At 41.7% G+C, this 27,940-nt stretch overlaps 1 protein-coding gene across 3 annotated transcripts; it reads left to right on the top strand.

Annotated features, from left to right (window-relative positions):
- Nucleotides 1–63: 63 nt before the first annotated feature.
- On the top strand, nucleotides 64–26,100 carry PPM1F (protein phosphatase, Mg2+/Mn2+ dependent 1F). Of its 3 annotated transcripts, XR_008535268.2 has the most exons (8): nucleotides 64–290; nucleotides 9,738–9,871; nucleotides 13,371–13,570; nucleotides 14,652–14,840; nucleotides 15,958–16,101; nucleotides 17,008–17,101; nucleotides 18,287–18,959; nucleotides 25,021–26,100. XR_008535268.2 is itself a non-coding variant. In XM_054645492.2 (7 exons), exons 1-7 carry the CDS (start codon nucleotides 115–117, stop codon nucleotides 18,658–18,660), a joined length of 1,311 nt encoding a protein of 436 aa, XP_054501467.2. In that variant the 5' UTR covers nucleotides 64–114; the 3' UTR covers nucleotides 18,661–26,100. The 3 variants fall into 3 exon arrangements, 2 of the variants coding, with proteins under 2 accessions (XP_054501467.2, XP_054501468.2); XM_054645492.2 differs by having other exon boundaries at nucleotides 18,287–26,100; XM_054645493.2 differs by having other exon boundaries at nucleotides 65–290; nucleotides 9,741–9,871; nucleotides 18,287–26,100.
- Nucleotides 26,101–27,940: the final 1,840 nt, after the last annotated feature.

Raw genomic sequence — 27,940 nt, 5'->3', positions numbered from 1 at the left:
TTGTTTGCGGCCCCGCCCCGCCCGGGCCCGCCCCCGCGCGGCCCTTAAAGGGGCCGGCACCACTCTTCGCCCCGGCCCCGCCCCGCCCGCCCCTCCCGGCCGGGCAGCGCCGCCATGGCGCTGGAAGTGGAGCCGTCCGCGGCTCCCCTCAGCTCCTTCCTGAGGGACTTCCCGGCGCCGCTGGGCCCGGGGGAGCCGCTGCCTTGGAGCTCCGCGGGGAGCGGCGCCCTGAGCAGGGCCGAGGTGCCAGGCGCGCTGGCCGAGCGAGCGAGGAGCCTCCTGGGCAGCAGGTGAGGGGACGGTGGGGCGGGCAGGGACTCCGGCCGGGCTGCACCGGGGGCGCCGCCGGCGGCCGCTGTGAGGGAGCGGGGCCGCCCCGGCACCGAGGCCGCAGCAGGTGCAGGCGCGGGAGGCGCTTCCTCCTGACGCGGGGCCCGCCGGGGGCGGGGGAGAGCCCTTAGCGTCTCCAGGGAATTTTAGGTTTGGAGATTTATTTATTATTATTCCCCCTTCTGAATTACTTTTGATGACTGTTAATAGCATGCTTCTATTGAGGCCATAGGCCTTCGGCCCTGTGCCTTCATAGGATTGTTTGTGTGTGCTTTTCAAAGCTATTGCTCTCCCGCTCTCCGTGCGGAGTCAGTCACAAGCCCGCAGTTAGCGCGGCGGGGCCGTTCCGGTGCTGGAGTGGCAGCAGCGAGAGCTCAGGTCCCTCAGGGCACCCGTGTGGTCAGCCGGGGGTCGGGGAGGGAGGCAGTCCCTGAGGTGCCTCGCAGGGCTGCCAGGGGTAAGGGGCGAGCCAGCTCCAGGGGTGTTCAGCTCCCCAGCCCTCACGAGTGGGACGTGCCCGTGTGGGTTTCTCAAGCTGATGTTTTCTTAAAACTTCAGGAGCGCAGTCACATCACTGCTGGAACACGCAGCTGCTCATCAGTGATGCTTTTATCATCCCCTGACTGCATCCTAATAACCCTCATCCTGAACAGTTTAGACTTCGTCTTCAATGCTGCTAAGAATTTGATATGACTTATTTTGGCAAGTTAGTGCTTCATCAAGAACAGGTTATCTCCCACCAATTCCCCTCTATTAATGCACTTCGGCAGTAGGGCCTGTGCATTCCAGCTGTTAAAAAGTTCCTACCACAATCTGCTTCGCTAACCTGAGCAGTGATTGTGAATGCTCTAAAAGAGTATGAGTGGTGATCAGTGCTGGGGTACTGGGGTGTGGAGGAGACTGGTTCTGGTCGGGTATGTGCTGAATGTTACCTGGTTACTAGAGGAATTTGATAGATAGTAAACATGGTTTGAATTAATTGCCTTTTAAACTATCATCCACTGAGTTTATGAACACCAAATAGATTTTGTTGTTGTTGAAAGTGTATAGGTGGTTTTTAGATATTTAAATTGTCCTGGAAATTTGTCTTTAAAATCAAGTTATTCCTGCATATTAGAGAGATTATTATGGACATAATATCACTCATACCTTAAATAGTATACCTAAATCTGAAGATGAAAAATGCATGCTAAAGAAATACAATTTCTTAGTCTGTAGTTTTAAAAGGCCCAGATAATCATTGCATTTTTTAGTTGTGCTTTGACTAAATTGCTCTTGAACAAAACACAGCTGTGTTTTGTTCCACAGTGAGATTGCAAATTCATCACGTGCATTGAATCTTTGAACTCTGTGGAGCAAGAGTGCTTCTGGGTGAATGCTTTAAAGAACAAGGTAATGCCAATCTTGAACAAATACTTATCACATGGCACCCAGTATGCCACGTGGGCCAGGCTGGTGCTCTCTACAATTGATTTAGAGAGGAAGGTATGAGGCTGTAGAGTTATGGGATGTGTTACTCAAACTGCAGTGCTTTAAAAAGCAGTATTTCTGAGCTGCATGTCTGCTGACATTCTGTTGTTGTCTATTGGGCACAGTAACAAGTGGAAGCAGAAGAGGAATGCTGGTTTTGCAATGCTTTCACCTCACCTGTCACTCCTGGTGTTTACACAGAGAGGAGCCTGCCAGTGTCAGAAGCTTCATTTTTCACATACCTGCCCTGCAGCCAGTTCTGGCTCCACAGCCTCTCTTGTGGAGCTCCCCAAGTCCTGAGCTGGCAATTAAAAAAAAAAAAAAAGGGGAAGGAGAGCTAAGGAAAGTAAAGCAGAATTGAAGTGCAGTGATCTACTTATTCTTCTTTTTACAAAGTGTTTGTGAAAAACAGAAGTAGATAAGAAAAGTGTTTTTATGAATTCTCGTGGCTGGCTGCAGGCAGCTCTGTGTTTGGGTGGAGCCATGAGTTTGGGTGTAATGTAGCATACCTGAAGTGTCAAATGTAGGGATCCCTATGGAATTATAGCTCAGGTTTGGACTCCTAAGACAAAGAGAAACCTCATTTTCCAGTTGCAAAAAGGCTGCATTTTCCTGTTGGGTAGGCTAAGTTCTTGCATGTGGAGAAGACTGATACAGCCCAAGGCCAAGACAGGAATCTTGTGTTTTGAAATTGCAGGCCTTCTTATAATCCCTGTAATTAGGAACTAAAACTGAAGTCTCTGATTGTGTGAGAAGTTGCCACCTTTACAGTTTTCCCCCATGTTTGCTGTGATGGATCAATTCAAAATACAGCTTTGAAGGCTAAATAAACTTTTCTGTTGATGTGAATCCTCAGTAAAATAGATGAGGGAGTAGTAAGGAAATAAGTGATAGAAGGCTGTTAAAGATTTTAAGAAATGGAAAAATAAGGGTGAGGACTGACATTAGAAGACACTTAAATGTTTGTATAAAAGTTGTTGAAGATGCAGGGGGGGGCCAGATCAGCGACTGTGCAGGAGGTCACTGTAGTTGGGATCCAGCAACCTGCAGGCTGTCATGGCAGCAGCCCAAACACAGGGAGGGCAGCTCCTGAGAAACACACACCTCAAATAGCTCTCTGTTATTCTGCATAGCTTTAACACTCTCAAGGGTTATTGGGTGTACCTTGCTGACTTCTGGTGGTGTTGCTTGATCTGTTTCCTGAGTGTGAGATTTCTCTAACACTCCAGCATCACAGAATGTATTTTACATGGTGATTAGTACTGATGAAGAATTTTTGTGTAGATCAAAGTGTTATTGGGGAAGCAAGTTTGACACTCAGTCCTGCTGGTCTGCTTTTCATTTCTGTGTTGTCAGGTACTCCATTCACACCTGCACAGGAGTTTGGGTCTTGCCCAGAAGGGCCCAAGCCAATCAAGGTCCATGGGCCAATAAAGGCCCAGCAATATCCTTGGCTCAGGAGACAACATTTGGTGATGTTCAGCTTCTTCCAGTTGCTTGGAGGCACAAACCTTTGTGATTTGCAATGAGGAACGTTGTTCCTCCACTACTGATCAGGATTTCTGTTGAGAAGAGAATGGACCAAGAAACAACTTTGATTGGGTCCAACAAGGAGTTTCTGAATGCTGTTGCTTCTCCAAGGCTGCACACATCTTCTTACATGGAAGCAGCTGGGTTTGTCAGGCCAATCCCTGAATGGCCTAATCTAAAATGAATTATTTTAACAAATTTCTGCAAATGCAGCTACCTCAGTAAAACACCAGCTAAAACAGCAAACCATTTTGCTCTCTGGCATGCCTTGTCCCTAAGTCACTCATCTGGTGAAGTTTTGCAGATATTTCTACTTTGAATAGTTCATTTAAATCAGTGGAACTGCCTGCTGCTGACTGCAGCTAAACACATGCACAACATTTTGAAGAATCAGAGCAGGCTTAAGTAATCTTGTTTTGCAAAAGTTCAATTAACATACACTTTTGGGTAATAGCTATGTTCTGATAGCCTATGAAAATAGGTGAATGTGAATGAAGTGACCATTAGTTACTTCCCAAGCTTTAGAAATTAACCTGAAATATTCCTGACTTTCACTGCAACAGAACATGAGATGAAGTCAGACCCCCAAATATAGAAATTTCATCTTCCCCTTGATAGGAGCTGAAACTTGTATGGCCATCCTGTGACATATCCAAAGAACAATGTGAGATTGCTGCAGCCTTCCTGTTGGAGGAGATTTACTACAATAACAGTTGAGAGACTTGGGTTTCCTGTTCTGCCCCCTCCCAAGCAATCTGCTGTTGCCTCAGCATCCTGTTTTGTGTCTTTGTGCTTTACAATGTAGTGCTCACACTAAGGTGTGGCCCTGGTATCTTTATTTCCAGTATTCCCTTCTTTTAGAGTAGTTAATTCATCAATTCTGATATTTTGATGTCTAATGTGATTTAAGTATGAGGAGGGGAAAAAGAAAATCTTATCTTGCTTCTGATTCCCAGTCTCTTCTTAAAATACTATTTAGTCTCTTCCTCAGTGAAAACTAATTTCTACTGTGACCTCTGCTTTTAATAAATTCCCTAAAACTTACTTCCTTATTCCTAATTTGAACAATTTGTTGTAATGCACTGGTACTTCTTGCTTGGGAATATGTTTGCATATTTTGCTCTCATAACCTGTGTGAAACATCCTTTCTGTTGTTGTTTCAGGATAAATACTCAATTTTGAAACAACATGTTTAGGGTTTAATTGAAAAGTGGCTTTTGTGGAATTAAGCCTCTCCTGTTCTGCTGTGGGGTTTTTCTTCCTGCTGAGAATAAAATGGAAGTAGCAGGTGACTCTTCACTGCACATTTTGTATAAAAACTGTTCAGTAATGACTGAAGGGCCTGAACAGATGGATTCTAGATTCTAAAGCTGCTGCTTCTGGTAGTTTCATAAGAAAAGCTGAGGAAAAACTGCTCCATGTAACCATAAGAGATGGAAATTCTGTGTGTGGCATTGTTTATGTATTTGTTTTGCTTCCCTCTTGTTCATCTCCTTTAATGACCTGATGTCATTAGCACAGGAAACAACTTCCTGTGCATTGCAGAATGTCAGATGTTCTCTCTTTAATGGATATATATTTGTACTTTTGTGGCCACCATCACCCTGGGAACTCTGGGTACTGCTCTAATAAATGCTAATGCTTAAAGCTGCTTGAGTGGAAATATTCTGTAGTTGATTATAAGAATAAAAAGCAAAAGGGAAATAAAAGCAGCAGATTGGGGAGAAAATACTGAATACAAGCAGCTTTTGTTTATGAGGAAACTTGTGACCTGCTATTATTTTGGCAGTGTGAGAGGATCTTTCAGTTGCTGGAGAACTGCTGCCATTTGCAGATCTGCACTAAACCCACTGCTGATAGAACTGCAACGTGCTGGAAACACACCCTGAGCCTGCAGTGCCAGAGCTGAGCTCTGTGGGATCTTCTGTTCCAGAGCCATGGAGCAGATAAGGCTCCTCTCCCTCAGATGTAAGGCAGCTGCAGCTGAGTTATGCTAGAGCTCATGCTTTCAGATAAAACACTTGTTCTCAACATGTGTGTGTGTGCACAGCCTGAAGGGAAAAGAGGATTACACACTGGTGCACTGGCCTGCAGTAGCACTGCTGCCTTGTTGCCATGACTTTGGTAGTAATGTCTAGAAACAAAATTAATCACTTTTTTTTTTTTTTAAATCTGAAACGTAAGTGATCAATACTTGGCCAAGACAGCTGGTAATCTCTTGTGCTTTATTTTATACAAACAGATTTCCTGACAGTACTGTGGGAGAATGTGTGTATTTGGAGTGGGGGGAACATGAATTCTTTTGCTTGCAAAATAGGGGCATAAAAATGCAGAAGGCTTTGTGTAAACATGGAGTGTTTGGCATATCCTAGAGTGGCTGTGTACCACCCTCCAAGGTGACACAGAGCTCAATTCTCTGCTCCCAGTGCTCAGGAGCATCTTTTTGGGGTCTGCCATCTGCTGCACAACTCTGAGTGCTCAAAGCCATTGTAGGCTGGGCATGGAGCACTGCAGGAAGTCTGTCAGCTGTTTTCTAGCCTTTACAAAAAGTGTAGTTGTAGCTGAGCCTCTGGCCAAGGTCTAGTGGCCTGACCTTTGATGCTCTGGATGCTTCTCTGTTACCCAAAAAACTCTTTGCTAGAGACTTCTGAATGTACCTCTTAAACTGGAGGGGAAGAGGTGGAAACATCTTTGAACTGGTGACTTGTTTGCACCACTTGCTGCAAGTGTACTGGAGATTTAATGACCCAGATAAAAAATGAGTGAGAAGCTATCTTACTATGTTTCTGCTTCCCAAAAGAACATGTATATATTTTGATGTTTGTCTTTCTGAAGACTGGTACTAAAAGGGTCAGTAACATCTTATGATTGACCTGACATACGTGAGTACACTGTGGCTGTGGTGGTGTGACAGCTGGTCTTTTGAAATGAAAAAAAATAGATAACTAAATTGTATTGCAGAAGAGAAACAAGGTGAACAAGAGAAGTAAGTTCTGTTCTGTAATTTATGCCAAATCTAAAGTATGCAAAACATCATAATTGCGTTCTACTTCTGTGGGTAACTTTATTTTGGCCCGGAGGTATGTGTGTCAATGGAGCTTTGCATAGCTCCATTTACCAGTACTGTGTGTGTCCAGTAGTCCTGGATCTTTCAAGGAGGAGGGTGGCATGTAAGTTTAAGTGTCATCTTTATTAGCATAAGTATTGCTTTACTCTTTTACTTACTTCTTTTATCTGTACTCAGGTTTTTGAAACAAATCTTGTATTTTGCTGTGAGTAGCTGGAGGAGACGAGCTCCCTGCTCCAGCCACTGTTGATCTGACTTCAGCTGCTGGTGAAGCTGTGATGCCTCGTCTGCACTGTTACAACATGCTTTAGTTCTTTTAAAATATTTTTTATTGTGGTCAGAACACACCCTTTATGTTAGCAAAGAAATAGCCTGCAGCAAAGGAATTCAAGGTCTGTTTACTACTAGCCTGTGTGTGCTGAGGCTGAGTGTTTGGTGTTGCGTGTCAGAGAAATGAGGCTAACGTGTTTCTTCTAAACATTCCCCTGAAGTAGCATCCTGTGCATGTAACACCCCAGCAGCTTTCCTCTTCTTCCCAACACAGTTGGTTTTCCACTGAGGAAACAGCTACAGTGTTCCTTGTGATTCATGGAGATTAAATTATGCTTGGGTCAGCTCATCACTGGGGTGTCTTGGGCTTCTTTGAAAGGAAGGTTTTAACAATAAGTGACATTCTTCTTTGCTTACAGGAAAGGTTTGAAGTCTGCAATGGTAATTGCAGTGGGTTACTTCTGCACTGGTTGCCATAGGTACTGTGGCTGTTTCCAGATACTCTCCAGCCAAGTGAGACCTTGTAGCTCTCAACTAAAGCAGCAGTTCTTGCTCCTTTTTAATGACACATTTTGTTAACTCTTAAAGTCTCTGATTTAGAAGGTGAACTTAGAGCTGGTAAATGTTGAACCTGAATGAAAGATGCTACTCCTTGGAGCTCCACTTACTTGAGCTCAAGTGAAAACCAGTCTTGCCAATATGGTAATGCTGTGATGAAGATTTAATAAAGTAATCACAAATATGTTCTGTTCAGAACAGAGTTTGAACTAAATAGGTTTGGTAATTTTTAGACTTCTATCTTTTTTCAGTGTATCAGAATCAATTATTTGATGTTGTTGCTGTCTGCATAACAAAATCCCAATGAACAACCACTTTCTTATAGATTTGCAGAACTATCGAGTGGGAGGAAATACATAGGAAGCAAAGCTGAATGAAGCATATCAGTACTGAGGAATCACAAAATTTCCTTCTTAGGAACTGGGTGGCAACTGGAAAAAGTTGAAGGATGTGACATAATTTGTAAATTTTCTCTTTGTTATGGGTATCCTGTAAGCAGAGATTTATACATGACTTGTGCATTATAGCACTTAGTAGATTTCCTTTTGTTTAAGCTGCTTTTTATGGACCCAGTTCAGCAATTCTGGACTCTGGAAAGCAGAAATATACAAAATTTAAAATCAAAGAATTAAGCCCTCTTCTGATCTTGAGCTGTGAACCCAGGCTAGATATGATTTTTTTCCTCCAGTATAGCAGAGAAATTCTGAAGATGTCTGAAGCTGTGGCTCTCACTGTGCATCTAAATGCATTGCTATTTTCTTAATGTTTCTTGTCTCTATTCTTGGAGCTGAAACGTGCTTTGACTAAAGCTTCTGACTTTCAGCAGTGTCAACAACACATCTGACATTGTTTGCGGGGCTTATATTCTCATAGTCCTTTCTTTTTCTCTTACATGAACAACAACAGGAAGAAGGATTTTGGAGGGCAGGGGTGCCATATCTGTTTTGGATATGTTTCTTGCCTGACCTTTTAAAAGATTGTCTGTCAGTGTCAGAGCCATTATAAGCAGGCATTGTTACTTTAAACGAGCTAGGAAAGGAACTGACTCCCCTAAACATATCAGCCTTAAAAAAGAAATAAAAAGCCACATTCTGTTTTCCCTTGATGTGGCATGACTGCAGCTAGCACTGAAAGAGCTGCAAACACGTTGCCATCTATTTGAAGTACCGAAATAACTCATTAAATTGGGCTGTCACCGCCACAGAATGCATGGCATAAAGCAGGCCTGTGTTGGAGCCTGCTGACTGGCACAATGCTTTCTGTTTCTGCCACAGGAGGTACTCATACATGGCTGTGAGGATGTGACAAGGCCCCTCTTTCAGGAGCACAATGGCAAAATGCATTTCAGCTTGTTGTCACTGGGATCTAAAACCCCGCAGCCTTCCCCTCCCTGCCCTTCTGTACACACAAACCACTCATTGCTGAGCAACATCACAGACCAAACGCTTCCACTATTTCATACTCCCCAGCAAACCAGTTCCATGCAGAACTTTCTAAATGTTTCCTGGGAAAACAAAGTCTTGTCCTTGACTTGCACCTTAATGTGGTATTTGCTTTGGTTGGGTAATTCAACACCTTGTGGGAATCAAACGCTCCATGAACAATGGATAAAGTGGCTTTTTATGGATGCTGATGCTTATTCTTCATTGTGCTCATAGAAAATGGCTGGAACATGTTTTGTATGTATACTGTAGTTGTTAGTGCTTGCCATGAGGCTGTAGTGAATATAGGAGTTATTTTATAGTAGCCTCCTTTTGCAGTTAGATGGGACTTATTTGTTTACAGATTCAAAAACCTTATAGCAAGTGTGTGCTTGAATAAAGCATTGAGTGAGCAGGAGATGGTGAGCAGACCATGTAGCATTATTGTGTTCTAGATGCCTACCTAAAAGCTTTGTCTAAATAACAAGTCTTGGAGCCTCTTCTCATCCTAGTCTCCAGTCTCAACTCTTTGCCTGGGTGGTTTCTTTGGAAAACTTCCAGTCAGAATAAACTGAATGATAAGGGCTGTAGGTTAGCATTAAGCATGACTTTTCTTGTGAAGGGAGGGAGAGTTCCAAGGAACTTTTTAGAGATTTGCATCTACCACAATGATGAGATCTTGATGCTGTCTGTGGTGAGATAGTTGACTGCAAGCAAGAAATGCTGTGTAGTGAGTAAAAACAAAATGTGTGTGTTCAAAGGCTGGAATTGAAGGTAGCAGTTCCCATCTGAGAGCTCAAGAGAAAGAGGTACCATCTGTGACTGGAGTGTGAGGCAACAGTTTGAAAATATGATTCATACGCTTCTTCCTCTTTACATTCTTGAGAAAGCAGTTGTCTAACTGAGGATCTTACTAAAGATTTGTGTGAATAAATATTGAACATATGGTTTGCTCTACTAGTTTACTAATGAAGTTTGTGTTATTGTGTGTAATGGTTTCTAAGTCTGAGGTCACCAGCCATACACTGTGAGGTTGTAGCTCAGTTTAAACTAATGGAGTCTATTTTGCTTTCCCTTCCTTTTCTTACCAGCAGAGATGTTTCACCACTTCTTGCAGCATCATTGATCCATGCTGCAGTTGATGAAGTTCTCCAAAAAGACTTGACTGAATTTAAGCTGCAAAATGTGGAAACAGAGGAAGAAGGAGATGAGGAAAGGTTCACCTGTAAGTATACTTTTTCTTCTGTCTGTGGTTTTCCCAGAGGCTGTCTTTCAGAAGAGTTTAGTGTTTTGAAATGTTTCCCAGATATATTTGGTTAGGCTGCCTGGCAAGCAGCAGTGAATGGAACTTCATTTGCTTTTGCTGTGTAGCTGTGGGATGAAAGGAAGCTGTGCTGGTTTTGTGGGCAACATGCAAACACAGTGTCAGGAGCCCTGACTGATCCTGTGCATGGGCTTTCTGAAAGGGGAGAGTGTGTCCTTTTCCCTTGGGCTGAGTGACCCTATTATTCCCATGTTTTGACAATGACATCACAGTTGTTGTACAGCCAGACCAACACCTTCAAATCTTCCATATAAACCATCTTGCTTTTGTCTTGGCAACCAGATTCTGGCTCCTCCACATCTTAAACATCCTGAAACTCCAGATCTTTCTCTTGGCAAGTTGCTCGATAGTTTGTGGCTTTATCAATGACTTTTTCCCACTCTCCCCTATAAAAGTGAGATACTGAGGGAAAAAGAGCTTTGCATGTCTTCTACCTGATGCCTGCATTTTTTCCTGAGTGAACTGGAGAGAGAACAGACCTTGGTGACTGAGTATTGGGTTTGTGCCTTGTGTAACAGATGGTCCTACTGCATTTATGTACTGAAGTGTTTAACATTAGACTTCACCAAACCTTTAGTGCCAGTGCCAGGAATTTAAACGGAGCAGGATGCAGGCAGAATATAGAATAAAAATGGAGAAGAGATGTCTTAGGTAAACCAGTCTGTTCTGCAAGAGGAAATACTCACCCTTCCCTTCCCCTGGGATGGATTGAAAGGCAGTTCAGTGTGCCCCAAACAGAGCAGTGCAGTGGCCAGGATATGACACTTCCCAGAAGCTTCTTTCAGCATTCACGTCCAGGTCTGAAACGGCAGGAGGGGGAACTCGGTTAATTAAGTCGTGCTGCACCCTCACTATGTCATCCTTTGCCCTAATGCTTGTGGCTTTCACTCACTGCAGCTACCCTGGCCTGGGGCAGGATTCTGCCTTGAGGAGAAGCTGGCAAATATGAATTTGGTGTGGCCAGGTCACTGCAGCCTCCACAGGAAAGTCAGAAGCAGCATATTGTAACTCACCTAGGATAATTATGTAGGTTTGCACAAAGCAGTTGGAAACTGTTATCAGAGCACCCTGCAGTCACTGTGCTGCAGACTCTTCATTGACTCCCATGAATTATCTTTGAGGTGAACTATAGCAGTAATACAGGACATGAACTGCTATACATTTGTGAGCCTAGGATTGTAATCTGTAGTTCTGTGTTTTATGTAAATCTTGAGCCCACAAACCAAAATGAACCCTATCTGAATAATAAAGAAATAATGTTTAGAAACAAGGAGTAATGAAGAACTTGATAGGACGTGGATGTTTTCTTGGCTACAAGCATTTGATGTCTCTGGTTACTATATACTGGGGACATTTGCAGAATATTCAGGCTGCTGTTTTGCTCTGAAGGCCATAAAGATAGGACTGGAGTCTACTTTTAAGATAGTGCAGGCAAAGTTGGAAAATCCTTGGATGAGTTTCACGTTGAACTAGTTCATGTTCTCTCTCACTATTCCTTGTTGACAAATGCCCCAGAGCCCTCCCTGTTCTGATGGTTGAAACCTTCTTTGATTTCCATTTTCCATATTCCTGTCTATTTTGTTTCTTTGTTCTTGTCATCATTGCCATTTAGACCAAATCTCTACTGACCATTCATTCCCCTATCAAACAGGATGGAAACTGGCTCATTGTTCAGGTACTTGAGTCAGCAAGGAACAGCTACCTTAAAAATGTTCATTTTTCTGCCCCCTTGGACTGTACTTGTTTTCCCCCTCTTGTAATTGCTATTACATCACTTTAACTGTACAACTTGAAGGAAAGCTGTTCCTCATGCTACGGCACAGTATGGACTCTCTTCCTGCACTGCAGTAATAAATCTGCCAAAAAAAGCATTCTTGGAATGAAAGAGAAGTGATTATATAAAAGCAACGGGGGGGAAATGTGTGCATGTGTGAGTACCACTGTTTATGGTACACTGCAGAAGCATTTATGCTGTTAAGATATTAAATTCTTTGTCAGATGTCACAAGCTTAATATTTAAACAGCAATATGTGTCTTCTGGTCAGTATTAGTCTAGATGTTTACAAATATGTAAGCTAACAGCTGTAGGCAAGGCTGTCAGAGATGCTGTCCTATTTAGTTATTTTGTGTTTGGGATGATTTAATATCTAAAGGTTTTTATAGCTTGTCCATTAACACCTACATATTAAGCAAATCAAAAGTAATTTTGGTTAGTATGTAGTGGCTGCTCATCAAAGATGTGTGTTTAAATTTAAGCTTTCAATTCTCCAAGCCCAGAGATGCATCTGAAGCTGGCCAGCTACTGTTGCTGAAGAAAAAAAGCTTGAGAACCAGGAGTTGTAAAAAGGAATTCTGAGGAAGCTTTAATGTTAGCAGGAGTCAGGATAAAATAGATATAGGAAAGATAGTTCATGCACTGCAAGTCTTTAGAGTATACAGTAGTGACCAGCAAATTATTTTTGCTCTATAAATGTTCTTTTCAGTGCGTTTTGAAGTTAGTTGATTTAGCATTGAGGCAGGTTTTTCCCGTTCAAATAACAAAACTTTAAATTGTTACCTGTTTGGAGGGATACTGTGTTGCAAAGCTAGACACAATGCCAAGCACCAAGCCATTCAGTCTGATGAACAAGTTTGGATTAATTGATCTTTGGGATCTGTCCAGAAAAGGATTTGAGTGTCTGGCTGGAGCTTTTCACGCTATGCCCAATGAGTGTTTACAGTTCTGCTCTGTAATGACAAAGCTGGAGAGCAGTGGAAGTGTTCTGTCCCTGCAGCCCCTACAGCCATGAGTATTTAAAAAGATAAAGATAACAGCTTAAAATTCTAATCTGTTCAGCTCAACTATGAGTTGAGCTATTGACCTTAGCAAACATTTTCAGACTTCCTTGTTGTTTCAGTGGAAGTGGTTCAGTAGGACATAACCTGACCCAAAGCCAGGCCAGTGCTTTTTCAGTCCTTGTGTCCAAGACAACAACAACCTCATCTTGAAAGTTTTTCTGCCCACTTGATGATTCCCTTTTATTTTTCAGTATGTATGAACTCCTACCACTTTATCTTACTGATTTTACTTGCGTAATAATAACATTTATGTCTAATATAGTAGACTGATTTTTTTTTTGGGTCTTTGTTATGATTTTTGTAATGTAATCACCTGCTTGATAAACCTCTATTTTTAAAAAGAACTAGCAAGTAAAGAAGCTGCTGTTATCCTTAATTTTACACTATTTTCCATTGCAACTTTCTCTCCACATTATTCTCAGGACCTCATTTTAATTCTTGCAGAGTCTGTAAAGGCAGGGTGCTGGATAGGGAAAGAAACTCGAAGGAAAGACAGGCCAAAAGATGGAGTAGTGCAGGAAGGTGGGCCAGAGCACTCACTGTTTTGCCTCTGTGCTGGCAGTGCTGGACGGGGAGTCGCTGCAGCGCTGCTTTTTTAACAAGCTGCGGGACGTGTGCTGCGAGTGGCAGAAGCAGCTGCCGCCGCTGCGGCCCCTGGCGCGTTTCCTGCTGGTGTCCATCCACGCCATCCGCAACGCACGCCGCAAGATGGAGGATCGCCACGTGCTGCTGCCCGAGTTCAATCAGCTCTTCGGTCTCTCGGTAAGTCTGGACACAATGGGGCTGGCTGGGTGGCTTTGCAGCATTGCTGTAAGCACAGGGCCCTGGTGATGGATGGTCTGTGAATTTGTTGCCATAAGTTATTTGTCGTGTCTGCATTGGAGCAAGGACTTGGTGACTCAGATTGCTGGGGGCCAGCTACTGCCCTGATAAAGAAGTGATGCAGGGAGGATCTTGTGACTTTGGGATTCGTGTCATAAGTTATGATATGGGAAGTTCACCTAGTGTTATGTTGCTGGAGTTAAAATGTTCTTGTGACTGACACAACTTATATATGGATTGAGAGCAGCCCTGAGGAGCAGGACTTGGGGGTGTTTGTTGATGAGAAGCTCAATGTGACCCAGTGATGCAGTGTGCCTGCAGCCCAGAAAGCCAAATATGTCCTGGGCTGCATCAAAAGCAGGGAAGGCAGCAGGCTGAGGGAGGGGAACCTGCCCCTCTACCCTGCTCTGGTGAGACCTGCAGAGCTGTGTCCAGCTCTGGGACTCACTTCATAAAAATGAGAAGAATCTGCTGGAGCAAGTCCAAAGGAGGCCACAAAGATTATCAGAGGGCTGGAGCACCTCTGCTGTGAAGGCAGGCTGAGAGCTGAGGTTGTTCAGACTGGAGAAGAGAAGGCTCTGGAGACACCTTATAGCAACTTCCAGTGCTTAAAGGGGCTACAAGAGACAGGCTTGGAGCAACCTGGTCTAGTGGAAGGTGTCCCTTCCCATGGCAGAGGGGCTGGAATTTGGTGGTCTGTAAGGTCCTTCCAACCCAAACCATTCTGTGATCTGGAGAAGAGCAGTTGCCCAAGTGCAGTTCATGGAACTGCTGGAGAACTATATAAGCAGCAGTCTGCTCCTTCAATGCCAGGTTATTCTTAAGGACATTAAGTGACTAACAGCAAACAAAGAAAAGTAATTGGCCTGCAAAGTACCCATCTTATCCATTTTGTACCTGTGTAAATGGACTTAAATTGTCATTTGTACAGAAGAAAGCCCACAATAAAGAATCTTTGCTTGTTGGTAGCAGTCTGAGCCATTTTGGTTTGAATGTCTTCCTCTCTCTCTCCCTGCCAAAGGATGATGTTGATCGTGCTTACTTTGCGGTGTTCGATGGCCATGGTGGAGTGGATGCTGCCAATTACTCAGCAACACACTTACATGTCAATGTTGGGTTGCATGAAGAGATTGTTAAGAATCCAGGTGAAGCTTTGAAATGCTCTTTCCAGAAGACAGATGAAATGTTTCTTTTCAAAGCCAAAAGAGAGGTGAGTGGGTACAGATTAATTCCATTGTTTTTAAATAACACTGAGAACTGTTGGACAATGTGGTATTATCCAGAAGATTCTGACAATACAGTTTATTTCAATCACTGGCTTCTTTATGAAATTATGCTACATGTAAAGATTGTCTTTGATCAAATTATTTCTTATTTTGAGGAAAACCAGTGCTTGGGAGTTCAAGATGAGTAATTGAAAAGAAGTGCTAAAGTGATTTAAATGATTCTGACATATCAATTATTTGAGAGAATACTGGTGCCTCCTTGTCTAAACCAGGCAGCCTCTAGATGTTCTGCTGTCTTACTTCTTACCTGGAAAAGAGATTTCTTTCTGCCTGATAATATGGTTGCTATCTTCCTCTTTCTTGTCCCACCATTAGTGTCACTGGTGATTGTAAGTGAAAAATGTGTTCTATGATTTAAATCAGACTCCTCAGTTCATTAAACTTATTGATTAAACTTTGAATTTAGTTGGTCCAATGAACATTCTTTCTTCAAATACACATAACACTGTTTGAGAACTCTTACTACAGCACTGCTGTGGAAGTACTCATTGTCAATATCTTTATTTCTGTCTATGAGGTACGAAAGAGGGACTAGCATTTCATAAGGTCTGACTCTCATCTTTTCAGGGAATCTAGGACAGTTAGATGTTTTCCCTCTGTTGACATTCTCATTTAAATACTCAAGGATAAGGAGATCTGTGTGGAGCAAGGTATCTGTAGTTGCTAGGGTGGAGAATGTGAAAGGGATTGGAGAGACGTGTTTGTTTGTGAAATGTTCATTCTACTGAAATTCAGCTCCTTTTGCTTTTCTGCGTGTCTGTTTTAAACAACAGAGCTCTTAGTCTCCTAGATCAGCTTTGGAATTAATAGCAAGAGAAGGAAGAACATAAGAGACAGTATTTATCATCTGCATATTAGAAAATATCTTTATAAACAGTTTATTTCACAGCTCTCTACTGTCTTGTACCCTCTTTTCAAGTACCTGATTTAGGATTAGCAGGTCTAATCTGCTGCATTTAGTGTGATCAAGCCTAAGTTTTCAATATTGCCATATATCCTAGTGGAGCTTGTTGAGTATTCACACCCGTTTTCCTTCTGTAGAAGCTGCGGAGTGGCACAACAGGTGTGTCTGCACTGATTGTAGGGAGCAAACTGCACATAGCATGGCTGGGGGACTCTCAGGTGATGCTGGTGCAGCAAGGGAAAGCTGTGACATTAATGGAACCTCACAAACCAGAAAGAGAAGTAAGTCTGACTTGTTTTTTCCTCTTAAGTGTGTGATGTCAGATTCTCTCCTGAAATCTTTTGGAGTCAAGCCTTTTTAAGTGTTTGGTGCTTTACCTAATTACATATACTGCACAGGATGCATGGGATTAACAATTTCTTGTTTTGTGTCCACTCCTGTGTCTTGACAAGGTGATCCTTACACCTTACCTGCTTGGAAGTACTAATGAATGGTACTGATAGTCCTGACTTCAGTTCCTGCTTAGACTACTCAAAATTTGCAGGAATTGAAGACTTTCACAGGCTTTTTGTGTGTGAATTTAAATCTGCCTGTTAAAGAATATCTTAGTAATTTGAGATTAATAGCAGTTTAAAATATTAACAATGGTGCAAATCTTTCATTATATGCAGTACTGTCAGTGAAAAGCTAATGCTGATCTCTTGGCCTAACTGGCTTAAAGTGTATTGCATTTCCTATCTATTTTCATAGCCAGATATTTTATTCCATGAAATTGGAATGGATGGGGACTTTGCAAGTTTAGCTAGCATTGCATGACCTTTTGCCTTCACTGCATGAATATTTGTAACAACTGAGTAGTTAAATGAGTATCAAGGCAAAGACTATTGTTACTTAGCTTAGTTATCATGTATTTCATTCTGAACATTTATATATTCACCCAGCTGCTCTATGGAATGGGAAGAAGTGGCAGGAAAACTTATTCATCCATATGAGAAAGCTTGTGATGATATAAAAACTTGAGAATTCTGCTTTTCTGTGGACAAGCCATAGGAGGGATGGAAAGTAATGGCTTTTATCCAGTAATCCTATGTGCCTGTTTCTGTGCTAGATTCTGATATGTTTGCTATATTCATTGGAGAAATACACAAACTGGAGCAGCAAACAAAATGTATTCCACTGTTTTTCAGGATGAGAGAGCAAGGATTGAGACTCTGGGTGGCTGTGTAACCTACATGGACTGCTGGCGGGTCAATGGTACCTTGGCTGTTTCCAGAGCAATTGGTGAGATTCTGTACAGATCAGAATCTGGAAACTTGGGATTAAATTTGATTGAAACACACCTCCTGAGACTGTGTTTACTGTAAATGGTGTCTTGTTCAGCATCAAACAAATAGTAAACCCCTTACTGTCTTTCCCATAAGGCAAGGACTTACATGCCTTGCAGCTACATCAGCTTATTGGTTTTACCATGAGAGTAAAATGTTTTATTTTACATACTAGCCATGATAATCCTATTTTTTTTCCTACTACTAAGATCTTGCTTCCTATAAGTGCCTAAAGTACTGTAATGTTTTACAGTAGTTTAACAAATATGCAGCATTTAATTTGTAAAAGTGGAGGAAGCAATAAATGTTTGTCTAGCCTTTTTTATGTGCTCAAATGTCTGAATTGTGAGGGGGTTTTGTCCACTTTAATATGAATGTATCTTTCTCCTGACTTTGGATCTTTCTGCTTAAGTCAAATCACTGTATTCTCCTTCAATATCCTGCAATTTAGGGCATTTTAATTGTAGTATTCTCACAATCTTATTAAACAAGCTTACTTTGCTAATTGCCAATTAGGGCAGAAAGAGAAGAAAAACCCTGAGCAATACAGATAAATGCAAAGTATGAGTGGGAGCAGATTAGTATGGAATTTGTATAATGCTATTTGGATCAGTAGCAACCCATGTTTGGTAAGTATGCCCATACAAAACTGATAAGCTGAACACGATGAGCAGATTCTTAGGGCATTGTGATGTATGTCTGGATAGCTGAGAAAAATTTTATTTTCATGGCATTCTGAAGGCTGTACAGGAGGCACATCTGCGAAATGAAGGCCTGACTATCTCCTTGCACAAATATATTTCTGAGAGAAAAAACTTAGGAATAAATTCCTTATTTTCCCTGCAAAATTAGGGGGGTTTCTAAGGAGTTACTTTAATTTTTACTTTCTAAGGGGTTGCTTTTAATTTTTAAATTAAAGTAACTCCTTAGAAACCCACCAGATTTAGGTGGGTTCCAAGCATCCTTAAAGAAGCAAAAGTCTTTGTGCTTATTTCATGGCTTTTAACTACTCTCATTCTGCATCAGGTACCTCTGGAACATGATCTGGCCATCCTTGAGGATGGTAAAAGCAAGGGGTGGGTAAAGAAGGACCTGTTTACATCTGAAGTAATCAAGCCTGTGCTTTGTATGTTTGTCTCAGGTGACATCTGCCAGAAGCCCTATGTCTCTGGTGATGCAGATGGAGATTCCTTTGAGCTGACTGGCTCAGAAGATTACCTGCTCCTTGCCTGTGATGGATTCTTTGATGCCATCAAGCCCCATGAGGTTGTAGACTTGGTGCTGGATCATTTGATGCAGACCAAAGGAGTGGGGCTCAAAGCAGCAGAGAGACTGGTGGCTGCTGCCAAGGAGAATGGGTCCAGTGACAACATCACTGTGCTGGTGGTCTTCTTGAGGGATCCTCAGGACATCCTGGCAGACTGTCTCAGAGACTCTAAGAGCCCTAGGGCTGATGATGATGCTCAGAGCTCACCCTTCACCTTCCTCAGCTGTGAGGCAGCAGCTGAACAGTGACAGAATCTGTTTAGTCCAGAAGGTTCAAGTAAGTTCACGTAAGGAACTGTTTTCCAATGAAGAAGCCTCTAATACAGTGGGCACAATGTATCAGGAAAAAAGACAAATGGACAAATGTGGAACAGAAAGGCAAGACCCCTTTTACTGAGTTCCCATTTGCCTTTCCCTTCTCCCTTTTCTCTCCCCTCCCCTGAAAAAACACTGAGCGGACGTGGAGATCTGTACAGCTATTTCATCTCTGGGAGCAGACACTGAAGTGTGTCCCAGGGCTGTTGGTCATAGCCCTCTGTCCTGGAAGGGTAAGAAACCATAATAGGTATAAGCTAATGGATGAGAAGATGCATTTCATGAATTCTGAGTGAAAATTTGAATTAGTGCTTTAAAAGAGCACTGTATGTTGTACTTAACTGTGATGTTACTTTGGAAGGTGGAGGGGAGAAGGTGTCCCCACCACAGAAAAGCTTCTTCCTGTGTGTGTTGTGTAGGAACAGACTTGGGGTGCAGGGACTGGCTGACTCCAGTGTGCTGTGTAAGGTGCTTATGGTTTGTACCAAAGATAGTACAAGAATGATGTGGCCTCTTTATTCAAACACAAACATTTAGCATTCGTGTGTATGGAGAGGAGAAAATAAAACTGGATGCTCCAGAAAAGCAGGAAAACTAGCTAGAAATATCCCAGGGAAAATGATAGAAAATCAACTGCTTTCTGGGATGCTCTGGTTTATAAACTGGAATCTGATATTTAACTGCACTGAATTATTTCTCCCTAAAAAACATGCTTATTGGCTATTTGGCTACCTGAAAAGACCCCTCTTGTGGTATTTGAGAGAGATCTTTACAGTTTGTGTGCTCAAGCAGGTAAATGTCCTCTTCCTGCCACTATTTTGTGTACTATAACAAAGGAGGAATTTATTTTTCTTGTGTTTATTTGTTAATTTTCTGAACTTTACATTTGAGGAATGTTTTGCAGTGTTACTTTATTTTGTTGTGGTTTTTATTTAAACTGGAATTTTCAAGTGGCTCTGTCTTTATTACCTGGTGTAAAAAAACTGACTACCCTCAAGTGCCTTAAATATTTCACCCAAGGATTTCTGGCTGCCTATCACAGTCTGGTGAGCCAGTTCCTAATTTTTTTAATGTGATTTTTTGTTTTCATTGATGCACTTAAATGTTTCAGTTTGCAAATTATTTAGTGGTAACTAGGTTTCAAGAAAACATCTTTAATTGTTGCCAAATCTTGTGGTTTGTAGTAAAAGCTTTGCTGTGACTTACTCCCTGCCCTGTGCAGAATGCTCTAGAGGTTCAATCATAAAGTAACAATCTGAGTAATTATTTCATTTAAAAAGTAACTTCTGGCCTTCACAAAAAATTTAGTAACACAAACTAGAAACAGTTTAGTAACAAATTTTTTTTCCTAATGGAAGGTTAATTTGGCCACACTTCATGAACCTTTTGGGTCAGAATAACTTTCTAAGAACTGTGAAGCTCAGAGGATGAAAGAAGTGTAATGAATAGGTGAAGGTGTTTGCACAACTGCTCCATTCATGACGTGCTAGAGCCTGTGGTTGTGTTTTGTCTTGCCTGGCCAGCAGGACTCAACAAGATCTAAAGGCTCAATGGTAAATTTGTTATTAATTTCAGTGTCTAAACAAGAAGTGTTTTGCATCTGGCAGCAAGAATGTATGCCACATTTAGAAGCACATGTCATTGCAATATGTCAGCCCTATTGATTAAAATATGGTGAGCATTAATGTTGCTTGGGGAGGAAGGTGAGGCAGAAGAGCTGAAAGGCTCAGAGGAAGAACAGAGCATCACTGTCTGTGTCCCCAGTCTCTGGATCCTTTGCTGATGTGGGATGGTGCAGTGACCCCAAGGGTTTGGCTGGAATTACTGAGGATGATCCTACAGTTTTTAATGGAGGAACTCCTCAGTGACCTCCTCTCTCACTGCACAGCAGCTCACACAGCAACTGCCTTGTTTTGACACAGGGGCTGTTCTGCTGAGAAGGCTGTAAGCAGTTTTCCACCCTACATTTTGGTGTCTTAAAATGTATGGGGAAGGATTTCCATTATGGCAGCCTGGTGGGTGGGCATCAGTGTTTTTAGTGAGCCTTCTTCAGTTAAGGGAGCCCTTAGGCTTGTTCAGTAACCTCCTTGGCTTGATCAACTCCTCTGTCTTTGACTTCTAGCCAGATATTCAATTCCATGCTGAGTCCTGATGACCACACTAGTGCCTCTTGGTGTCTTTGAAATAGTTCTATTATTAATAGAGTAAGAATCATGCAGAATTGATGGCTATCTGAGGGTTATCAGGAGAGGGGAAAATTATTGTATTTATGAAGGAAGGTGTGAAATATTGGTAAGTTCATGATATGGTTTAGTTTCTGAAATTTGCCAAATTTCCTCAAAGGCGAAAGGGATTGAACAAGCCAAACTCTTTGTAATGGTGATTTTTTTCAATCTTTTCTAGGCAGATTTGCATTACAGAGGAAAGAAAGTCCTAAGTCTTTTGATGGATGCTTGCAGCTATGTGAGAATATAGGTTTTTGTTTCAAATTTGATAATTTCTGTTTTATGGGAGCTAAGTGAAGTGGGCCTTTAAAAAGCTGTCTGTGGCAATCATAAAATCTAATTCTGAAGCAATGCTCTAGGGAAGAAATTCTGCGTTCTTAGAAGCTGTTCCCTTACATTTGCATTCATTCTGACTGACATAGTGCTTCATTTCTTTGAGATGTAAATGAATAGGAACAGTCTTTGAGAAATCAGAGAGATTTCAGCATGGATTAAAAGTATTTCTCTCATTTTCAGATACTTCTTACTAGCTTTAAAAAGTCTGGTCAGGTCAACAGAAATTGTAATGGGTCAAAAAAGGCAGTTTGTATCCCATAGCTAGAATAAGTAATTCCTGATGTGTCATCTACAGGGAAACCCCAAATACGGTTTGGGGCAAGCTGTAGAAATTAGCTGAAGTATTGAAGACAAATGTTCAATAATTTTCACGTCTTACTAGACCCCAAATGAATGTCTGCTGAGTTCATTTTAGCACTCAGTAGAAGAAAAATTGCTCTTTAGAGGAGCCTGAAATTTTAAAACAGAGCACACTTAAATTCTTTTGTTGTTTGGCTGGAAACTGACTTCAGTTCTTCTGCTTAGTGGGTATGCAGCATCTCTTTTGCTTATGGGTAATTCATGCTTCTACCTTCCCTTCCTTTCCCCATCCTCTCCTTCCAAGCCACACCTAAGACAGTGAATATTCTGGGTCTGACAGAGACAAGATGAAAGTTTTGCAAATAACATTTGTTTGGGGGGTTCATTTTGGCTTTTTTTTTTTTCTGAGAATACGGATGATAGAAACACAGGGAAATTCTTAGAACAGAGAGAGATTAAGTAAAATCCACCCTCTGAGTGATGGAGGAGTGAAAGAGAGAGACAGGAATGCATTTAAGTATTATTAATGCCTATTTTAAAAAGGAAGTGGGCTGGAAAATAGAGCTACAAATGTCAGTTCTTTGGAGCGAAATACCAGTGCTTGAAGAATTGGAAACACACCCATTAAAAAGGCAGAGCTCAGCTGTGCTAACTCTTGTCTTCAAACAGCCAAAGAAGGAATAGCACTAAAGTGTCCAAGGTGACTTTCTGTGACCCCTCAACACTACCATGGCAGCTAATGCTCCTAAATGGATTTTTCCAAGCATCCTCCTGTGCTCAGAGGGAGCAGCCAGCCTCTGCAGTTCCTGGTCACTGTGCAATGCTGCTGTGAGTAAACCTGGAGTATGTTCATGAGTGGAGGGGCTGGTGAGCCCTGCAGGATGAGTAATTGGGCACCGAGTGGTTACAGCAATGCTGGCAGCTGAGTAGTGTTAATCACTGTGATGACTTTAATAGCATTTAATAGACACTTATCTCCATTCAAAGTCAGATGTGATACTGCTCTTTTAAAAAGCATTTCCAGTGCCATTAACCTTCTGTCATGAGGAGCCACTAAAATTTCCTTTTTTGTTGGATGTTGGGAAAAGTACTTCTCTTGTTTTCTGAGTTCTGGAGAGAAGTTGGCTGTCTACACTGGAAAACCTGTGTTCAGTTGATAGCTTAAATCAGTTATTTGGGGTTGAAGCTTCCCTCCCAGGCAAAAAAAAAAAACAAACCAAGAAACCAACACGTAAAGGCTAACCTAAAAAAGGTGTTTCCAAAACAAGTGGCTAAGAACTTTTGTAAATGGTATTTGTAAATGGCCTTGCAAAAAAGGTAACCAGCAAATACCCTCCATCCATAAAGGGCATAGACAGTAAAGTCTAAGTTAATATTCCAGCTCCACTCTTAGTGCAAATTTGACTCTGTTGGTTAAATTATTTGTATTCTTGTGGATGCAGGTACTGGATGTGCAGCACCAGCCATTGTCTGTTTCTGTTTCTCCAGTCACTGAAGTATCAAGCAAATGCTTTAGGGAGCAGGTAGGGGGATGTTAGCCACAACAGAGCAGATTGCAGATGATTCATGTATAATTTAGCTCTGGTTAAGCCTGAATTAAATTTCCCTGCTTAGTTCTATTACTGTCCCTTTTGCAATTGGGCCTGTGCCTTCAGACAGATTCCTACTAGGAAAAAATGGTTAATTTCCCCTTTTTGAGGAGCAAACTCTTCTGATGAACAAAATGCCACCAAGGAAGGATTGGGGAAGGAGAAAAATGAGCTTTCAAATGAATGTGAAACTGCCCAATCTACATGAAGTTGTATCTCTCCCTAAACACAAATTTATAGCAGCTCTGGTTGCATTTGAGTAGTACTGGAAACCAGGGGGGTTTCTGCCAAGCTCATCAAAACCTTTCAAACAGCATCAAAACCAAGAGGCTGGTCCTCTCTGTGTTACTAAATCGAGCCACTCAACCAGCCAACCCTGTGGAGTATTTGTTTTTTAGCATTGACAGCCCTTAAAAGCTAACCCAGACACTTTCTGCATGTGTTTTGGTTGGATTTTATTTAATTTAAAGTTATTTTTATTTATATAAGTCATGTCAGCTGAGAAGGAAACAAATGGGGACTTGAAGGAGTGACTGCACTTCTGAACATGTATCTGTCATAGACACTTGTTAAAGTAATGCCTTAAAAGGAGCTGGTAGGATCTTGTGACAGAGAACCTTATCTCTGCATGGAACAGGAAACCAACATCTTCCAGAGAATCACATAAACCTTTATTTTGGTGTGACCCATCAGACCTGAACACTCTTCTGTGTCCCTGGTTTAATGCATGTTCCAAGCTGCACACGCTGCTGCTCATGCACACAAAGATAAACAAGGGACAGCTGTGTTGACCACATAGAAAATTTAGCAAGATGCAGCTTTTGTTAAGTAGGAGAGGACAAAATCAATAGGAAAAGAAATGTTTTCAAGCTTCTTGGAATGCAAACAATAGAATAAAAAAAAAGCAGCCTAGAAGTGTTGGCAGTGCACTGTCGGCTGAAAACCACTGTTTCAAGCAAATGAATTTGGCTGTGTTGTGATGTCTGCTTTATTTTGATAACAAACTCCTCTCAGTCAGAGTTTTATGTCTTATTATGTGCCTTTTGGTTGAAGAGACAAGATACATTCAGTTCCTTAGAAAGTTAAATATATCTAGGCTTTCTGACATGCTAGATCCTGATTATTGAATTTTCTCTCAACTATTAAGCCTGATTACTAATTTCCAGGAGATATTGATCTATCAAATACTGAAATTATTAAATGGTTTTGGATTTCCATGCAAGGGAATGTCATTGGTCCTTCCTGATCAAGTGGGTCACTCCTTGAAGTTATTTATCCCTTTCAAGGCCATACATTAGGCAGGTAAAAGGTTTGTTGCTTTGGCAAATGGAGGTGGAATGTGTGACCATCATTCCTGCCAGGAGCTATTTATCCTTTTATCAAAGCAATGATGCTTCTTTTTGGATGTCTAAGGATAAAGAGATAATAGCTAGGAAACCAGGGTGAAACCTTTGTGAAAAGGCATTTGGCTGAATATTGCATGATTAATGCTTCTTTCTTTGTCTGTTTTACCCACTTTTTTTTTTCTTTAGTGTATTTAATAATAGCAAGATTTTTTTTTATTTGGGGTCAAAACTTTATACTGACAAAAAAAGTCTAGTATAAAGTTTTTAAGTTCCTTTAACTTAATGACTTTAATTACTTTGAAATTCCTCTTCTGAAAGTCAGTTCTGCTCTGTGTCCTCCCTATTTTCTTCCCAATTTTCTTTTTCTCTATCTTTTATGTCCTTTTACATTGTCACCCTCTCCCTCTACAAAATGCTGCTTTTTAGGCTAAATAATCTGTTGGCTGTTAAGTCAGTTTAGTTGCCACTTTGTAATTTTCACTTCATCTGTGTCCATAGTGAATTTGGTCCAATCTATGGAGGCCTGCAACACCAAGAGTGTAAAAAGAACCATGTCAGCTAGGAAGATGAGACTACAATAACTGTTGCTTTGGCATGGACCAGTATTGGATAAGTAAGAAGAAAATCCTGAGATTTGTATTTTACTTCATAGGAATACTTAAGCTTATTTCAGGTAACAATAGCTCTCACCCTGATTACAGGAGTTCAGAAATGTTCTTGTCTGTCTTTCCTTATTCTTGCAGATAGTTTGTGTTTTCAAACATTTGCACTGTTGAGAGTGGGGGAAAAGCTTTCTGCCTTCCTTGCCCTCTGCAGCTCTCTGTCCCAGCCCAGCTGAGCAGGGTGGGAGCAGCAGCACAGCCCCAGCTCAGCCACCTCTCAGCCAGTGCCACTCTTCAGGGCCTGCCCGTGCTGTAACGCCCGTGCTTGAGGAGTGCTAAGTCAGACTCTGTAACTACTCCTGCTGACTTAAAATATATCTTCTTATCAGTATTAAAACAGTACAAGAGCAGAGCTGTTGCTTTAGGCACATTTCTTGCCACTGTGTTGGCTGATGAACCTTGAATGGAAGTAAGAGAGCCAGTGACTTTGAAATAGGAGCTGTTAGCCAAGTTTTGTAGAATCATAGTCCTTATTTATTTTATATGCTAATCTGCACTTGTGACCCTGAGCAGAAAAGCTGCAGTACAGCAGGTTTTATAAGCTGTGGCTTAACCAGTTATCTAGTCTCTTAAAACTCTTATTTAAGCTGACTGGTTTTATGCACAAGTTGAAAACCTGTTGTCATTGATCATTAAATGCTATGCATATTGTACATTCATTTACATGGATTGTTCTAATAGTGCTTGTGTGTTGTATGCTACATGACCATATTTTTTATATATGTATGTATTGCATGAGGTTTAATTGTTGGGAATTTTTTGTACTGTCACTTTTGTATTCACACAGTGCCTCATGTATCTATTTGCATATTGCAAGAAGTTGTTTCAAAACAGTGATTGGAAACAGGTGGGGATAAGAACTTGCCACTGGAGGATTTGATGGTTCTGAAGTATTAATAAAGTATAGTGACTCAAAGCACTGTTTGTTTCTTTTCTTAAAGATCTATTTCATTCTAATATTTCAGGTGCCTCATGTTGTAACTTTTTTCATGTAGGTCATGGTGCACATCTTTGAGTGGTTACCCTGTCTCACCACGTTACCTTTCTCCATAGGGCTTTTCTGAGAAAAGAGATCAGTGGCAGCACTAGAAGGAAGCAATCCTTGGGATTACACAGTGTGCTTACTTGAGAAGATGAACATCACTGAAACCATTCAGGACTGTGTACCTCTAATTTGATCTATTCCTTCTTTTTCCCAGCTGACCACGGTGACAATGCAGGTTAAGTGGGGTGTACTGCTGGTGTCCTGCAGTAACAGGATAATGATCTGAAAGACTCTTTTGCAGCCAGACATGGTGACAATTTATTTACTTGAATACTTGTTAAAGAAGTGGTCTTTGACCACTGAAGTGGGAGGCTGGAGAGCAAATCCTCAGAGTATGTTAGGGCTAATTTACTGCAAAACATAGAGGAAGTTCTAAGAGGAATGGTAACCTGAAATACAAGTAAGGCTTGGGAGCTGACCTAACCTGTGGTTGTTTCTGAAGTGCAGGTGTTCCTATCCTCATGAGAGGAAGACATAACGAGAGCAGGACAGAGATGGGAGACTTGACAAAAGACAAGCTTTAACAAGGGGATCTGAGAGATGCAATCTTTCAGGAAGTTTGTCTAAATGCTTTTGTATTTATCCTAGAGAGAATAAAAGTCTACAAGAACCCAGAAGGCTGCATCACAGGGAAGCAGATGAAGTATTCTTGAAATACAAAAATAAGTATAACCAAATGAATCATCAGGTGTGTTCTGGTCAAGATGTTATGGGCGTGCTTGAACCTACTTCAGATCAAACCTCAAGTCTCTTGAAAATATCTTCCATTTCATGGTTCTAAATGTCTTTTTTTGGTTTGCTTTTATTTTATTCTTTTAACAGGAAGAATTGCCGGGGTGAAACTTCACTTGTAATAATCTCTAAAAAAGCAGCAAATTCCTAGAAAAGTGTGGGCTGGGGATTTGCTTGACTAGGTTTAGCAGCAAATCCAGCCTGTGATTCACTGGGCTCACCAGGGAGCACAAGCAGCAGCTGACTGGTGCTGTACTTCTGTGGTTTTGTAAAGCAGCTGTGGGAATCCATCAGCCAGGTAACTCCACAGTCCAAAGGCAGCTACAGCTGATCTTGGCCAATAACAACACAGAGCTGAACAAAGTCACTCCAGTGTCTCATGGGAATCCCTGGTGCTTCCCTTCCCAAAGGGCACTGCCTTCCTCTAGGTCAGAGCCCATTCCAGCTGCAGTTGAGAACAGGACTGGCCATCACTGTTGTTTCTCCGTGCTGGTGCCCGACATTGGCTTTGCAGTCTCCTTTTGAGCAGTAGGAGATGAAATCCAGGCATTGCTGATTCTTGGCAGTGCTGTTGTACTCGTGACTGTTTTCCTTCTCATCCAACAGATCCCCACCACCCATGTGTTCAACATGGGGCTCAGAGCCAACCTTCTGCTCCAGGATTCCAGTCATTGCAGGCTCTGTTGCTGAAGGGTTTGAGCAAGAAACAATCAATAAGCCTATGGAAGTGAATGTCAAGGAACAGCCTTTTGGCCAGTTTGGGTCAGCTGTTCTGGCTGTGCTCCCTCCCAGCTCCTTGTGCACCTCCTCACTGGCAGAGCCTGGAAGACTGAGATGTCCTTGATTTAGAGTAAGCACTGCTTAGCAACAACTTACAGCATGAGTGTGTTATCAACATTATTCTCACACTGAATCTAAACTACAGCACTGTACCAGCTACTAGGAAGAAAATTTAACTCTATCCCAGCCAAAACCAGGG

Source organism: Agelaius phoeniceus, chromosome 18 (genome assembly GCF_051311805.1).
Source record: "Agelaius phoeniceus isolate bAgePho1 chromosome 18, bAgePho1.hap1, whole genome shotgun sequence".
NCBI classification, from domain to species: domain Eukaryota; kingdom Metazoa; phylum Chordata; class Aves; order Passeriformes; family Icteridae; genus Agelaius; species Agelaius phoeniceus.
This window is presented reverse-complemented; position numbering and strand designations above follow the sequence as displayed.

Bases quoted from the DNA above. Each gene is read 5' to 3' on its own strand.
- PPM1F (XM_054645492.2), top strand. From the start codon at position 115: ATGGCGCTGGAAGTGGAGCCGTCCGCGGCTCCCCTCAGCTCCTTCCTG. The intron at 291-9,737 runs GTGAGGGGACGG...TTTTCTTACCAG, and splicing joins AGGAGCCTCCTGGGCAGCAG to CAGAGATGTTTCACCACTTC. The intron at 9,872-13,370 runs GTAAGTATACTT...CTGTGCTGGCAG, and splicing joins AGATGAGGAAAGGTTCACCT to TGCTGGACGGGGAGTCGCTG.